Raw genomic sequence first — 15,541 nt, forward strand, 5'->3', positions numbered from 1 at the left:
TCATTTTTACTACTATTTCTCTTAATTGAGATTAACTAAATATCTTTAACCTTGAGACGTAACAAATTTTGAAAAACAAATACTAAATTACTTGGCTAATTGATTTTTAACTAGATAACTTAATGAATTACAGTAGTCTTTTTTTTTTTTTACGACTAGGGAAACCTACAGTCGTTACTCTTTGGGTGCGCACAGGGTAAAATTCCCGTTCATATTCAATAACTCGAGGTAACCCGCACTAGGCAAGCCTGGTGCGAAGAGTTCGACCCAAAAGAAAAATCACTTGCTTTCGCAAGAAATTTCAAACTTGAGATCTCCAACATGGAAGTCCCAAGCCGGGTCACCCGAAGGGTAAAATTACAGTAGTCTTTGAATTTTAAAATGGGTGGAGAAGACATAGAGCTTTGTGATTTATTTGTAGTAAAATTAAAAAAAATAATTTACTTTATTTCTGATTTCTCTCACTTTTTTTTTAAAATAAAAATCTTGAAAGTGTTTTTTAAGACATATTATAAGCTTTTAAGCTGACCCATATGATAAATTTAAAAAAGGAAAAACGTAGAGTATTTGCAATGAACCGTAAAAATGACGTTTCCCGTGAAAGATGTAAAAACAAGAAAAGGATAAGACCAGAAAGGTGATGCTGGAAAGTGTGCGACTAGGATCAAAATTTCCGGCACGTCATCAACATTTTCGCATATATAAAAACAAACTTTCTAAACAGAAAGTTCTTCGATTTCCATTATTTCTGCTATCAATGAAGTTCTTCCTCAATAGTATTCCTTTACGAAATCGTCGTCAAAACCCTAACCCTATCCCACCTTCTCCAGCTATGCTTTCTGACTTAGCTTCCGATTCCGGTGATGGACGACAGGAGGAAGCCGCCTCTTCCTCCTCCGCCGCCGTGATGAATTCGGACGACGAGGAGGAAGATATGGGATATGAGTCGCCTGAGAATGAGGTGAGTACGACGTCGTTTTCAGGAACGGAGATAGAGGATGAGCAGGAAGGTAATCGTGAACCGACAGCAGAGGATGAGGACCGTCGGGAGTTGGATGGTGCGTCTTCGAAGAGCCTTGTGGTTGTTGAGGCAGAGAATGCGTTTTTGAGGACGGAGAAGCCTCCTACTGATGATTGTTGTCCAATTTGCTTTGGAAATTTTGTCGTTCCTTGCCGAGGTCCCTGTGGCCACTGGTACTGCGGTAAAACATTTAGCTTATCTTAATGTCTCTGGTTCATTTCCATGTTTATTGTGGTTATTATTATTGTAATAGCTCAAGGATAAGATTTGTTTTCCATGAAATTGATTATGTGCTGCTATTTTTGGAAGGAATTGGGGCTATATGGAGCAGATGGATGTTCTTTGCTCTTCTCTGAAATTTCGTTACTACTAGGAAGAGCTAGTGGATAGTGGTCTTTATCACACTACATTTAGACTTTGCAACTCGCCTTGGAAATTGACGGTGGAGAATGTGGAAGCACCACATAAAATTATATATATAGTTGGATTAATTTGTTAAAAAAAGAAGAAAATATAGTTGGAAAGCCAGCTTAATACCATAATTATGTAGGTTCATTAGTAGGCTTTAAACGATGTGCAGCTCATGTCCGAGTCATTTCACTCTATCGCTCTTACCTTTTTCATTAGTTTGGTTGAAATCTGAAATACGTTAGGGTTAAATCCACTGTTTTATTTGGAATCCCTTTTTCTGTCAATACCTAGGTTTAGATAGGAGAAGATAATGATAATGTCATGCAAGTGTAGTTGGAAATTATCCTTCCTATGGCAATTTATTGATTAGGACAATATTTGAATCTCCTTGAGAATTGTTGAGATCTGTTATCTCATAATTTTGCTAATCCTGGTTTCCTATCCTCTTGGAGAGTGAGATGTCAAGCCTCTCCTGTACTCGTATATATTTGACGTTAATTGTTTGAATGTTCGTAGAGAAAAAGTAATTGCGTTCTCATCAAAAGCCATGTCTTGTCTAGTCGACCATCACAGTTATTTGTCTTGAAGTTGTTTTATCAAGCTTTGCCTCAATACTTTTTCTTTCAACACATTCTTTTCAATTTGGTTTCTACGTGTGCAGGAGGTTGCATTTTGCAGTATTGGAACTACGGTGCCGCACTTCAGCCCTGTAACTGCCCCATGTGTTCGAGGAAGCTTACTGATTTGACACCTGAGGCATCATTGTATAGTCAGCAGGATGCAGAAGTAATTGAGGTTTTGAAAAAAGTTCGAAAGTATAATCGCCTTTTTATAGGTGGCACTTATGGCCTCATGCTGGTGCGTTAGACTCATATGTTATTCTATCATATGTTAGATTGCGTAGATGGGATTATCCTTATATTTTAAGCACAGATTGAACCATCTGTTTGGACCTTGTGTCTCCTATGTTTTTAGTTAGGATTTATTTGTGCATCTTTGGTTCTTTCAAGCTCAAAGCAGAATATCTTCTTGTTTAATCCATTAATTTCGAGCTCAAGATCATGTGCTTTGAAAGAAAAGGTCATTAATATTCTAGAGATAAAGTCTTGAATATGTAAGCTTCATGAATTCAGCAAGAAATTATACAAATTGTGAAATCAGACAATGTTTGTCGTATGAATTGAATTGATCTGATTTGTGGTGACTGCTTACGGGTAATCCTCTTGCCTTCCTACCTCTGGTTTGTTAAACAAAGCTAGTTGAACCTAACAAGTATAATACACATATCGTGTGTCTTATATTTTGCGGGTTTGTTGCTTAAGCTATCCTCTTGCCTATCTATGGTTTGTAAAAAATAATAAGTTTGTTGCACCTAATTTTTACATCAACCTAATAAATACATGCAATACATAACGTGTGTCTTTATTTAAATTGTTCTCTCTTGAATAATAGCAGAGAAATATTTTCAGTGGTTTCTAATCCTTCACTTTGTGAGACATAATTACTGGTTTACCATTAAGTAATAGCAGAGCACCACATTTTCTTTATTTTATCCCTTCTCTTTCTATTTTCTGCAGAAGGTGCTTGGACTGCCCTTTTACATGAAGAGAGTGTTTAATGAAATGATGAATCCTGACAGGCCTGGTGCTCATTTGAACAAATTGCGTATTTTTGCTGTAAGTTCATCTTGACAGCTTAATGCAATGACTGCTACATTGCTACTTTAATCAGCTATCTGTAGTATTTGGTTTTATGGCTCTACAGCCTCAATATTCTCCCTCAATTAGTTCCAAAGCGAACAACAAATTCTCATTATTTATCAGTTTTCTGGCCTTAAATTGTTGTTAAGGTTTCTTTCTGATTTGCTATCTTTATCTACCTTGTCATTCTATTCTTTATTATATTTTAGTAACATCATTTCTTGAACTTATCCGCTGAAGCAGATAATTTCTTGCAGATGTTCCTGGGACTCCTTTACACATTCAGCCCCTTTGATTTTCTCAGAATAGGTACACACATCTGCTAGTTGAACTTGATGGGTGTAGATTTTGAAGAATAATAATTGGGCAATTTTGTTGTAATATTAGTCTGTTAATACAAGTATATAAACTATGAATCTCTATGTTGCATTACAGGGACTGAAAGGTAAATAGAAACTGAGAAAATCCATTTTTTGGCTGTCTTCACTATTAGACCTCTATTTATTGCTGTGAGAGCTCTTCTTTTCTCACCCTTCCTGCATGCTGGAGTGCTACTGGGTAGTTTTGTTGGTGAAGAACTCAAGATGCATTTCTCTTTGTATTGACCTTTTTTTTATTGCCATCTCACTGCAGGCCGTCAAAATGTCATTGATGTGTTTGATTATTCTGCCATTGCACTATCCTCAGTGTTATATTTGGTTGGGCTGTATCTTCGACGAAGGCGTTTCCACCATGTTAGGGAAATGGCTGAGGCTGATTTTGCTGGTCATTGACAGCTGCCGGCTGGTGAAGCAGATATTTGTCGTCAACTCACTGTGGAGCTTGAAGATTTTGGATTTATAAGGATCTTCCTCTGCTTTTGTGGTTGTGCGCTTTTGCAGAGTTTGAGATGGTCTTGCCTTATGATGCAGTTCGCTTACATTTACCTGCCAGTCTGTATAGAATGTAGTGTTATGATGTATATACTCATTTAGTTGATCGCTTTTCCACTTCCGTCATATATTCTTGAATCTGAGTGGAATATAGTCTCATTAGAAAACTACCGGCTTGTTGTACTAATAATGAGTCTATCACCTTACCTTGAACAAGACCTATTCTACAGGCTCTTGCTATTATGTTGTGTCCTTAAGTTTAAGGAGTTTGTCTTCTTGCCAACTTCTGTTTTCTTTATATTACTGCCGCTATCTTTTCAAGCCCTATCTATATGCAAATTACCCCTTCGACATTGTGGAGGGAGGGATCTGGTATCACTAGGGTTTATTTACTTCTTTGTGTGATCCATAGCTTGTAATGAGACGTTAAAGCTACTGAGCAACTTTTTTACATTAACTGATCCTCATATTCTCTTATACATTAACTAACATATGCCTACTGAAATAGCTTTAGAAAAAATCACGAAGAAAATCAAATGAGGAGAAAGGTGAAATACGATACACCGCCAGATGGAACAGAGGGTTGCACTAATATGTCCGAGTCAAACTTCATGCACACCTCGACATTACAACATTTGATGTTTTTGTATTAGTTGAAAAGGCAACACATGATAAGCAGAGTGAATGGATCATTCCAAATGTTATCTTCGGAGCATCTGTGAGAACACAGGAAGCTATGGAAGAATATATATAACACCAATTTAATAACAGTTGGTGTTTCTGGATTAGGCACCTGTTGTAGTAGTGCATCACAGATTCACAGTACTGCATTCAAATTATTTCTCAAACTTAAAATGTATATACAAGCAAGCGTTTAAGTTGACCCTTATTTCAGCAAATATCTACATTTTCTAGGTTTCCAGTCACATTACTACAATAACAACAACCTTCAATCTAGGGTGACTGAGATTCACAGCTAGATAATACAGAATAATAACTACATGCCCTGATATATACAAAAGAATGTTAAATACCTTCACATATTATCTACTAACTGTGCATACCAAGGACCATGAACATTCACTGTGACATGTGCTGCCATAACCAATACAGAGGTGGCATCCGCAATCTCATCAATTAGAACAGTTGCTCCCACCTGCCGTAGAGCCGCTTCAGCCAATTCTCTTCCTTGTCTTCCAGTTCCCCCAAGTACAACTCCCCTTCCAGCCAAATATATTGCCCGGGCTACATGCACAAAAATAGCATCCCCAGCTTGCAGGCTCTTGGATAACATCCTTGCCATGATCTCCTTGATCTGCTGAAGCTTCATCTCATCAGTACCATTGTCGCCATGCTCCAAAGGTTTGACAAGTGTCGAGATGATCTCTTGAATACCAGCATCATTATTGGAGTCAAGGAGCTCAGAAACAGCTTTGGCACCTCCTTGAACAATTTTATCCATATCTGCTGCACTTAATACCATTTGCATACTCTGAAGAACCTGTCTTTGGACTAGAATGCTGCAGAATCATAATCAAGTCAATAAGTAGATCATCAAAGGGCAAGTATTCTCATCTCAGAACCTCTGTACTTTCCTTCCCAGAGAGGGACAGGGGAATGAGATAGAGTAACAGTTACCTGGTAGCTATTACGATGATCTTTTGGATTTTTGCCTGAGTAGCCCTTAGTCTAAAAAAGTTCAGCTGCAGAGTTTCAGGCAACCCTTCTTGCGTCAGACCAGATACTGCATTTACCAACTTTAACAATCCCAGCCTCACCAATAAATCAACCTTGTCCCCCGTGCATTCTTGGCATTCATCTACAGCTTCTGAAAAGAAGAGACATAATCTATTAAGGTAAAAGATGCAGGAATTCTAGGCAGCTGAATGCTCCAAATTGATCTGATGCAGTTTGGAATTTAAAGAGGTAAAGCAAGGGGCTGACTCTGAGGTAGCCAACCTGTAGAGGTCAAAGGTGAAGCATGGTTTTTATTCATTTTAACTGAAAAGCTTCCTCCAGTTCTAAGGGTGGCAGAAGGAAGGAAACGATCTTGTCCACTTGTCAGGCTGGATAGAGCCTCCTTGTGTTCATTAAATTCCTGGTCCATGGAATCTTTGACAGATAAAAGCCACTGCCATGTCAAGGGTAAGGTGGTCATAGCCATAGAAGGAAGACCATAACGCTTGGTGAAAGCTTTCCTCAAATAATCTAAAGCTCCAGGTCCCTTGAGAATTGGTTCCAACATTCTAATCCTTGCCTTGCTTATTTCTTGTTTCAGCAGCTGCACAAAAAAAAGAGGGAATGTCAGACACCTTATACTGGGTTAAGAAAAATACTGAGATAGCAGAATTGGAAGCACAAAAATCCTCAAAGATATAGCTAACGGAAAATTTCTAGTCTATAGACTTGTTTGTTAATCAATGTGGTACAACAATTATGTTTCAAGATCAATTCAAACACCAGAACACCCTGTATCAGAATAGAATATACTTGCATCCAAGACACTTTCTTTGGAATGTGAAATAGGTCCTATTCTAGACTACATAAATGCTATAATTCTATCGTCTTACAGATGATTTGTGCTCCCCTGATTCTGCAGCATGCATAGAAAGAGAGGGGAGGAAGAGGAGAGAAAGAGATACCAAGAAAATAAAACGTCTGTATATATATATAGTACTACCAATATCAATCCCTGGTCCTCTAACGTTACTTTGAAACAATGCTCTCTTGCTGAACTATCCACAAAGTTAGTGCGCTTAAGTCTATAGATGTGATGTTTAAACCGAGGAAAGAATGAAAGATGTTCAGAAATTTATTTACCTGAATCTCTTCCAGTACAAAACGCAAACCCCTAACTAGTGCCAGGATAAATGAATTCTCTGACCCATCCATACATATATCAGCTAGTTCTCCAAATAACTTTTGACAATTTGCTTTTAGCTCATCCTCCTTAGCTGGAGAGGATAGTTTCTGCAAAGTGACCAATGTGAAATCCATGATCTTTTGAAGATAATCCATGTCGAGTTTGCCTGAGATCAACAACTAAAAAAGGAAGGCAAATTGTTAGATGGATAAAGAACTTACTCGTATCATAGGGTAAAAAGAAGCAGACACATGACCTTAATGATCAGGGAGGTACCTGAGAGAGAATGTCTATATCTATAGCTTCACTAATCTCTTGTCTCCAGCTCTGAGGAGCCAAACTACAAAGTTCATCTCTTGCTTCTCTCATTAGATCAACAACTCGATTGTATCTATTTTCATCCTTTTTCATGGATTCCATGACACTATCCCAGAAAGCCTTCTCCATCGTTTCTCTAACTTTGTCCTGTAAGGTCATCAGGGCAGAACAAATCAATAAAAGTTTCTGCTGTCCCTTCCGGACCAAATGTGCTATGGTTTAGTAAATCAAGATGTAAGAATGCACCTACCTTAATACTATTATCGTATTTATCAGCAACTTTTGAAGACTCAGCAAATTCAAGACGCTGACCATGAAGTGACTCGTTCACAATTAATTCATTCTCCATTACCAATCCCTCATCAGTATGGGATGACTGCAAGCTGTTGTTATTGGCAGAAGAACCGACTTTTGAAGGTAGTTCATCCCTAAATAAGGAGCGCACCACACGGTTTGGCTTCTGATCACTCACCTCAAGCAAATTCCCTCCTTTATTTGAACCCCCAAGAGAAGAAGAGGCACCTGCGAGAGCAATTGGGCTTGGAGATACTGACTGCATAATTGGAGAGCCCACAGGACTTCCATTTTCTTTAGCTTCAAAGTATTTGTTTCGTGTGTCAGAAATTGCATTATCCATCCGTTCAATACCAGCACCTCCACTAATATTAAGCACTTTTTCTCTTAGAAGTCTCTGATCTTCAATCACCTACATGACAGGAATGATGTCTCAAAAATTATTCTCGCTAAAAATGAATCTTTTTGATAGAAAGCAACATTTTCTGAACCAAGAAGCTAATATAAGGAATCTAAAGATATTGAAGGAATGACAACTTCTTCAAGCAAGAAGAAATAAAATCTGGGGGTTAAAAACCTGTTTCTGGATAGCCTTCAGATCGTGAGTAAGAGCACCACCATCTCCTTCAGCAGTGATCCGGCATTTTTGAATCATGGAGAGTTCAAGCTGGCAAGCAGCCCTAACCAAATCCTCCTCTAAAGACTGGGCATCTTTAACCTTCCACACCACAAAGCTATTCAAGTAAGAGCACCATGCTGAATCAAACTCTGTGAGCTGCGACTTGAAGGTCCTGCGCCTTGCCAATCCGCAATCAGTATCCCCATCGGAAGTCTGGATGGAGCCATTCAATATTATCCTTACCAGCAGTTCAAACTCTCTGACAAATTTTTCAGCAGATTTGGCCAGGGCAATCTCACGCTCCCCTTTACCACTGAACACTGCATCAGGGTGACCTAGAATCATATATGCACACAGCACGATTCGAACTGGATACCTCAACAACTTGACTGGAGTTTTGGCTGCTGGTAAGTTGGATACTGTTTTTTTTTGCACCACCACTGCGCAGAGATCTCCTTGGTGTAGCCTTCTTTTTGGGTGTAGCTACTCGGTTGAGAAGATGATCAATATCGCCCCAACCAATGGTACTTGTGGCACTGTCAACATCACGCAACAATTTGAAGCGAAGCTCAAGCCGATCGAGCAAACCTTTCGCTCTCTGTAGTGTATTAGGTGATTCAATCTTCATTGCTAGCTGCTCAAATGGCATTACCTTAACTGCATTCTCGTTAATACTCAGCATAGTATAAGCTTTTGCAAGATGGAAGGTCGTCTTTCCACGTGTAAGGAACTGCTTCCAACACCTGGAAAAGGATACTTACAAGATATCATCACCTCCGTACATCTTATCGACAGTATTTCATGCAACTACGAAAATGAGCTCAGTTATATCAAGACAATTTGCATAACGAAAGAGAGTTTGCTCCCTTACCTTGCTAATTTCCTTGAAAGCAGGTCAGCCTGGTCATGTATCTCGTCATAACTGTCACAAAAGGAATTATGTGCTTTACCTCTCTGCATCAAGTATTCTTCTCTTTGTCTCTTTGCCTGTTCATTGTCAAGTGGCAAAGTGACAGAAAGTGTCACATTATACAGAGGACATAATCATTAAAATTTATTTAACTTGAATCAAGTAAATATGTTGTTACCCTTTGCAGCTTGTCTTCTATTTTAATTTGCATTTCCCTTCTTTTGACCTCTTCCTGGTGAGAAATGGACTTCACAACATTCCGCACTTGCATGACTCTAGCACATGCCCTCCTCTTTTCAGCTTCTAGCAATCCCATCCTCTTCTTCTCAGCAGCTGCACGCTTTTGACAAATTGCAGCACGCACTCGCTCTTTATACTTGCTCTCACGAGCCATTCGGCGGAGTAATGATTGAGATGTCCTCTCCCTCAGTGTGGCCCTCCTTAGGCAATTAGCTTTTAGGAGAAGCATTCTGTTTACCTCAGCCTGCTGTACACGCAACTCAACCTTTGTACCCAGTTCAGCTCGTTCCTGTCTGAAGCGCATTTCTGCTCCAGTTTTAGCTGCCTGCCTCAACTCATCTAATTTTGCCAGACGCAACTTAGCCTGTGCTAGAATGCTCATCCTGCAAATAAAGAGAACTTAGAAGTCAAAATTAATGGAATGGCTTGCAAAGTCACACAGAATAACCTACTAAAACATGAACAGAAAACAGTCATTTTACTCATTGTATTGTGAAAGATTAATATTTAACAGCATGACATGAACAATCATACAGTTCACGAAGTCCATCCGTTCTTTAACTCTACTAGTCATAAAAATCAGGCAAACAATAGAGATTATGCGCATACATCAGATCAAAGTAACATTTTTCCCCTGGTTTTGCTTTTCATCTCTTTTTTTCTTTTCTTCAGGCAAGTGTACTTGAGTATGGGATGCGTTTGTGTTCCGTTTGAAAGGATCTTCAATGTAGACCATATTGGTTAAATGCACTAGCAGAAGTGTATGAATTCCAGAAACAAGATTCTTTAACTCAAGTAGTTTGCTTTAAAAGAAGAAGACTATTAGTACACATGGAGCTATAAACAAGCTCAAGCAGATATTCTTTAACGATCAACAGAAAAGACAAAGCTTAAGTAGTGAACATCCACAGTGATTCAACAAAAAAAATATCTCAAAGCCGGTCGGAGAGGAGGGGATCATGAATGAAATACAGTGAACAATAAAAGAAAGTCCAGGAAAATGATACTTTGAATGACTAGCAAACAAAGAGAACATAATTCTGTTACATGTCAGCCCCACAATTGCTATAATGACAAACTCAAAAAGGTTTATAGAGAAAGGCAAAAGACTACCAAACGTGATAATTTAGAGTGGTCTACATAATTATGATGAATCACATGGCTGACAATTCTATAGTTTTCAATGAGAACCCCTGAGCACTGTCAAAAGTGCCCCCTCTGTAAAACAAGGTGAAAATTAAAAAAAATGCGTAGATGCACAAAAACGTACAAGTAAGATTTCAGCAGAAAGTTTTACTCAGAACAAATATCACAATAAGTATAGATTCAGGGACAAAACTATACAAGAAAAAATATTTACCTTTTCTCCTCAGCAGCCTGAAGTTTAGCCTCAAGACGCTGTCCAAGATCTTCTCCATGAGTTGGAGACTGTGAGGGGCTTCTGGGCTTTGGTCTTGCTTTACTTGATAGATACTCATAGAATTTCTGCTCGATACCAAATTGCAAGCTTTAATAGAATGATTATCCAAATATATATCAAGAAATAGCATGACAGAAAAATCATTATGCAACTTTTTCATCTTTATGCTTCCTGCTAATGAAAAACCTTCTAGGACCCCAACAAATAAAGAAATTAACCAGGAATTAGCATATGAATTAACTAAAAAAAGTAGTTAAATATGTAAAGGCAAAATAGGGAACATATATTAGTAAAATATCAAGGTAGCAGTGGAACTATGATCATCAATATTGTATTTTGAAGAAAACATCTGAACGTAACTTTTTATTCACAACAGATACAGGATTGAGTTTTTAGTCGATTGCTTGATTGAGTATATTTTATAAGAAGGGATGAACAAAAACCAGAAAATGGTCTTTTTCTTCGTCACCTAACAACAAACTGTAACACAAAGGAAAGAATCGCACACCTCTACCAAACACAACAAACAACCGTACGAACGAGAGGAAATTTTACAACAAAGGGAAAGCTATTTCACTACATAAAAAAATATATACTTGATCAAAACCAGGACTTTGAACAAAACTGATCCTACAAGTAATAAGAATATCTGAAAGCTAATCATCATGCACTTTACTAGTATTTCCAAAAACAACAACGACATGTTCAAATTGGAAAATAAATTACTATAACAGTTAACTAAAAACATGGAAGTAGAAGCAAAAAGGGAATCAATTTTAATTCCGTGTAATTCCTTAAAATAGAAAGATAAAAAAAAAATTATCGACTGTCTACAGCTTATCGGAAAAAGTTATAGACCTGTCGACGAAGATCGGCGCCACGAAGCTTAGCCTCAATTTCTTCAGCAGTAGGAGAAGAAGTTTTAGGCTCCGATAACTTTTGAAGAAGCCTAGGTGGAACCCTCGGCGGCGACCATATCGTTTCTCCGTCATCACTCGCCGGAATTTCTATCGCTATTCCACCTATCTTCCCTCTTTCCGGCGACTCCACTTCCATCTCTATTTCCCAAATAAAAATAAACAAATCAAATCTCCAAATAACCAAACGATCAAATCACTTCTCGAAACTTGAACTTTGATCTATGAATATTACAATAATTATTACAACGATGAATATTTAAACCTTTTTTTTAAAGAGAAATTGAAATTTGAATTTCTAGAAAAGTCGCGATGATTTTGTGAAGGAGAGAGAGAGAGAGTTTTTTTATTTTTTGTAAAATGTAATTTGGGAGCTTTTTGTTGATTTGCTTTTTCTATTTATATTTATAAAAATAAGAAAAAGCAAAATATAATGGAATCGCTTTTATGTGTCATCAAATGTATAAGTGCGTGTTAATTGTTAAATGAAGGAAAGGCGTGTTGGAATATTAGAGGATTTCTTATCCTGAAAGACTGACACGTCATTATTTTAACCCTCCTTGTTCATTTTTTATCGTTTCGCTCACGTCACTGCTTATGTTTCTACTTTACCGTATTTTTATTTTTTTTTCCCATTTTTCATAGTAATATTAATTCGAAGTCATGTTGGGCATCATTCAAGAAGGTAGCTTTTTATAAAGGATTTTTTCATATTAAAGATTCATAGTCAAGATTAGTTCAAAGAGTAGGGGCCATTTAGTGTGATAGATAAAGAAGATTTAATTCTGAGATAATTTTTGAGTGACCTTTAATATCATTAGTCACGCAATATATTCATCCATTTATTACGTGAATACGCTTCCAATCAGCACATAAGTTTTACTTTACTGTTTGATTTTATTGAATTCTTATATTAATAATATTTTATTTAGTTTTAGTAAATAAAGATAAATTTATTGTTTGTTCTTAATATTAATTAATTAAATTTAAATAATTACATATATATTAGTATTTTAATTTTAATTTTCAAATATAGCTAATAATATGATTTTAGTAAAATAATTGCTTAATTAATAGTTTTTTTTTTTAAGGAAGTGTTGGACAAAGTAAAATTAAACGGAGGAGAGTATGATCATATCGTATTTTAATCTGTTTTAAAAGGATATTAACGTCTTTATATATTCAGTGTTTTTTTTAGATATTTTGATTTAATTATTCTTGACGACTTATTCGATACTTAATGCTAGTAAAATACTTTATTTATGGGTGATTAAGATGACCCAGCGAAAGTCTCATTAATATTTTGTTTTTAAAGTGAAGGCATAGTAATGGTATCTTTTATATAATAAAATAATAATAATAATAATACTTGGCTTACTATGATAGACTATTTTTTTAATTTTGAAATTCTATAGTCAGAGAGAATTTATTTGCTGGATTTCCTGATTAATAGATAAATAATAATAAAATATGTCATCTATTTTTCTTTAATCATACGGATCAAAAAATCTTAAATATTTTCTAATTGAGATTGATATATATAATTAAATGAGATGACATTTTTCATATGTTTAATCTAGTTACTTACTTAAAAGACAATTGAGAATACATACAAAAAAAATTAAAATTTAAACATATCTATTAAGAACACTTTATCATATATTCAGTTATATTAGAATAATTAGAAATATAATTTATCGATGTCATGATAAATGCATGTCTTACCAATAAAAATTGTGCTAAAATGAAACTCCTTCAATCAAATGAATTCGAATCTCCAGACTACGGAGTCACCTTTTATGATTCTCCCATATGAATAACTAGACATCGGAGCCCGTGCTAGCATGGGCCAATATGTATCATTTTTTGTTTCAATTTATGTGATAAAGACAAAATTAAAGAGTTAATTAAATTTTAATATTAATTTAAAATAGTTTAAATTTTTAATTATTGTTATCTATGGTAAAAAAATTTTTTATGTCTTTTAACATTCTAAATTGCTAATTATTGTTGTATGATTTATAATATTTTTTACGTAATTTTGAAATAATAAAGGTTATTTCTTCTTTCTAAATTTATGTGGTACTTATAAAAATTTGAGATTCAATCAATTTTTTTTGTCTTTAATAAATTTTATTGTTAATTACTGTAAATTATTGTACTTTCTAAGTAATTTTCAAATAATATATATTATTTTATTTGTCCAATTTATGTGTCACCGATAAAATTTGAAGAGTTAATCAGATCTTTGACATATTTTTATATCTTTTGAATATTTAAGTAAATAATTATTGTAATTTATAATATTTTATACAATTATTTAAAAAAAATAAACAACAAACAAAATGAATTCATCATAGGAAAATTACCAAAGCATCCTTGAATACATCAATAATGGGTCCCACCTCTTGTTTAAAAAAATATGCATATTGGGAGGATATTTTTGTCCAAAGTGGAAATAGAATAAGTATAAAACATTAAAGTCTTTTAAAATTTTAAATTGTTAATTCTTATTGTATGATTTGTAATAATTTTACGCCATTTGCAAGTAATAGAGGTCATTTCTTCTTTTTCAATTTATGTAGTACTAAAAAAAATTTGAGATTCAATAAAAAAAAATTGTCTTTGAAATATTTCTAGCTGTTAATTACTGTAATTTATAGTACTTTCTAAGAAATTTTCAAATAATATATATTATTTCATTTGTCCCAATTTATGTGTCACCGATAAAATTTGAAGAGTCAATCAGATCTTTTATATATTTGTATATCTTTTAAATATTTAAGTAATTAATATCGTGATTCATAATATTTTATACAATTATTAGTATAGTAAAATAAATTTAAAAGAAACAAACAAAACGAATTCATCATAGGAAATTACCAAAGCATCCTTCAATACATCAATAATGGGTCCGACTTTTTGTTTTTAAGAAATTGTACATTCAAAGGATATTTTTGTCCAAGGTGAAAATATTGTGTAAAAAATGTGTATTTATTGTGATTTTGAATGTTTTGTGAGGTAATAGGACGCACGCAAAGTTAAGGTGTCTTTTTGAAAATCTGGGACAACTTCAAGTATCACTTAATGTTTTTTTCTGAAAATCTAATTTACTTTCGTCAACTATGTGTCAAATCAAAATAAGATTAACAAATTCAAAAGGAATGAGTAATAAATAACTCATACAATGACATATTTATTATTTAAAAGAAGTACTCATTTTAGTTGAAAGTTAACAAGATAATTACAATGTAACTAAATACTATAAAAATCTTTGTATTGTGGCTTATTATATATATATATATATATATATATATATATATATATATATATATATATATTACTATATAAGAAGAGGGAATAAGTATTCACCACAAGTCAACATGTGTTCCAATAAGAAGAGGGAATAACCAATATATTTATAAAAAGAAATGACATATAAAATAAAATGGAGAGAGTATTGGTTATTCAAAATGAAAAAGGACAAAACACGTATAAAATTAAAAGATATATAAAAAAAAGTTGGTTTTACTCTCAAACATAAAAAGTAACATATGTTATTAAAAACTTTAATAAAAAGTACTATAATTTACAATAAATAATAACTTAAAATATTTACAAGACAACAAAAAAAACAAACTAATTTTTGTACTGCTTGTGTCACATAAATTATGATTGGGATGATTTTAAAATTTTAATTTTGGTTATACATTATAAAATAGCCGAAAAATTGAATGATATAATTTTTTTAAAAATATCCGAATGAATCGTCCTATCGATAACCCTAATGTTACTTCTACTCTGTTTATTTTTACTTAAATTTAGAAAGATATGCTTCATTTCTACCCTCAATCTTATCGCTACATTTATTCGCTATTTAAAATTGAAATTAAATAGACAAATGACAAATAAGTTTCTATATTAGCTCACTTATGAGCAAAATATATTATAACAAT

The 15,541-nt window shown here is 34.5% G+C and overlaps 2 protein-coding genes across 4 annotated transcripts; one reads left to right on the plus strand and one right to left on the minus strand.

The window, feature by feature from the left end:
• Nucleotides 1-632: 632 nt before the first annotated feature.
• LOC125816338 (uncharacterized) lies at nucleotides 633-4,282 on the plus strand. Of its 3 annotated transcripts, none has more exons than XM_049495932.1 (5): nucleotides 643-1,202; nucleotides 2,094-2,290; nucleotides 3,010-3,108; nucleotides 3,376-3,441; nucleotides 3,766-3,936. In XM_049495932.1, exons 1-4 carry the CDS (start codon nucleotides 758-760, stop codon nucleotides 3,439-3,441), a joined length of 807 nt encoding a protein of 268 aa, XP_049351889.1. In that variant the 5' UTR covers nucleotides 643-757; the 3' UTR covers nucleotides 3,766-3,936. The 3 variants fall into 3 exon arrangements, with proteins under 3 accessions (XP_049351887.1, XP_049351889.1, XP_049351888.1); XM_049495931.1 differs by having other exon boundaries at nucleotides 659-1,202; nucleotides 3,390-3,441; nucleotides 3,766-4,282; XM_049495930.1 differs by lacking the exon at nucleotides 3,376-3,441 and having other exon boundaries at nucleotides 633-1,202; nucleotides 3,766-4,282.
• A 561-nt stretch (nucleotides 4,283-4,843) lies between these two features.
• LOC125816320 (uncharacterized) lies at nucleotides 4,844-11,954 on the minus strand. The gene is given in 12 exon segments (XM_049495909.1): nucleotides 4,844-5,524; nucleotides 5,643-5,832; nucleotides 5,964-6,285; nucleotides 6,825-7,046; nucleotides 7,144-7,332; nucleotides 7,436-7,891; nucleotides 8,057-8,527; nucleotides 8,529-8,841; nucleotides 8,970-9,085; nucleotides 9,187-9,631; nucleotides 10,609-10,733; nucleotides 11,527-11,954. Coding segments are annotated over 12 exon segments (3,531 nt in total). The 5' UTR covers nucleotides 11,725-11,954; the 3' UTR covers nucleotides 4,844-5,040.
• Nucleotides 11,955-15,541: the final 3,587 nt, after the last annotated feature.

This window comes from Solanum verrucosum, unplaced genomic scaffold, assembly GCF_900185275.1.
Source record: "Solanum verrucosum unplaced genomic scaffold, falcon-dt-bn FXZP01000261.1, whole genome shotgun sequence".
NCBI classification, from domain to species: domain Eukaryota; kingdom Viridiplantae; phylum Streptophyta; class Magnoliopsida; order Solanales; family Solanaceae; genus Solanum; species Solanum verrucosum.

Coding starts and splice junctions, on each gene's coding strand:
- LOC125816338 (XM_049495930.1), top strand. CDS start 641: ATGCTGGAAAGTGTGCGACTAGGATCAAAATTTCCGGCACGTCATCAA. Junction 1,203..2,093: donor CTGTGGCCACTGGTACTGCG/GTAAAACATTTA, acceptor CTACGTGTGCAG/GAGGTTGCATTTTGCAGTAT. Junction 2,291..3,009: donor GCACTTATGGCCTCATGCTG/GTGCGTTAGACT, acceptor TATTTTCTGCAG/AAGGTGCTTGGACTGCCCTT.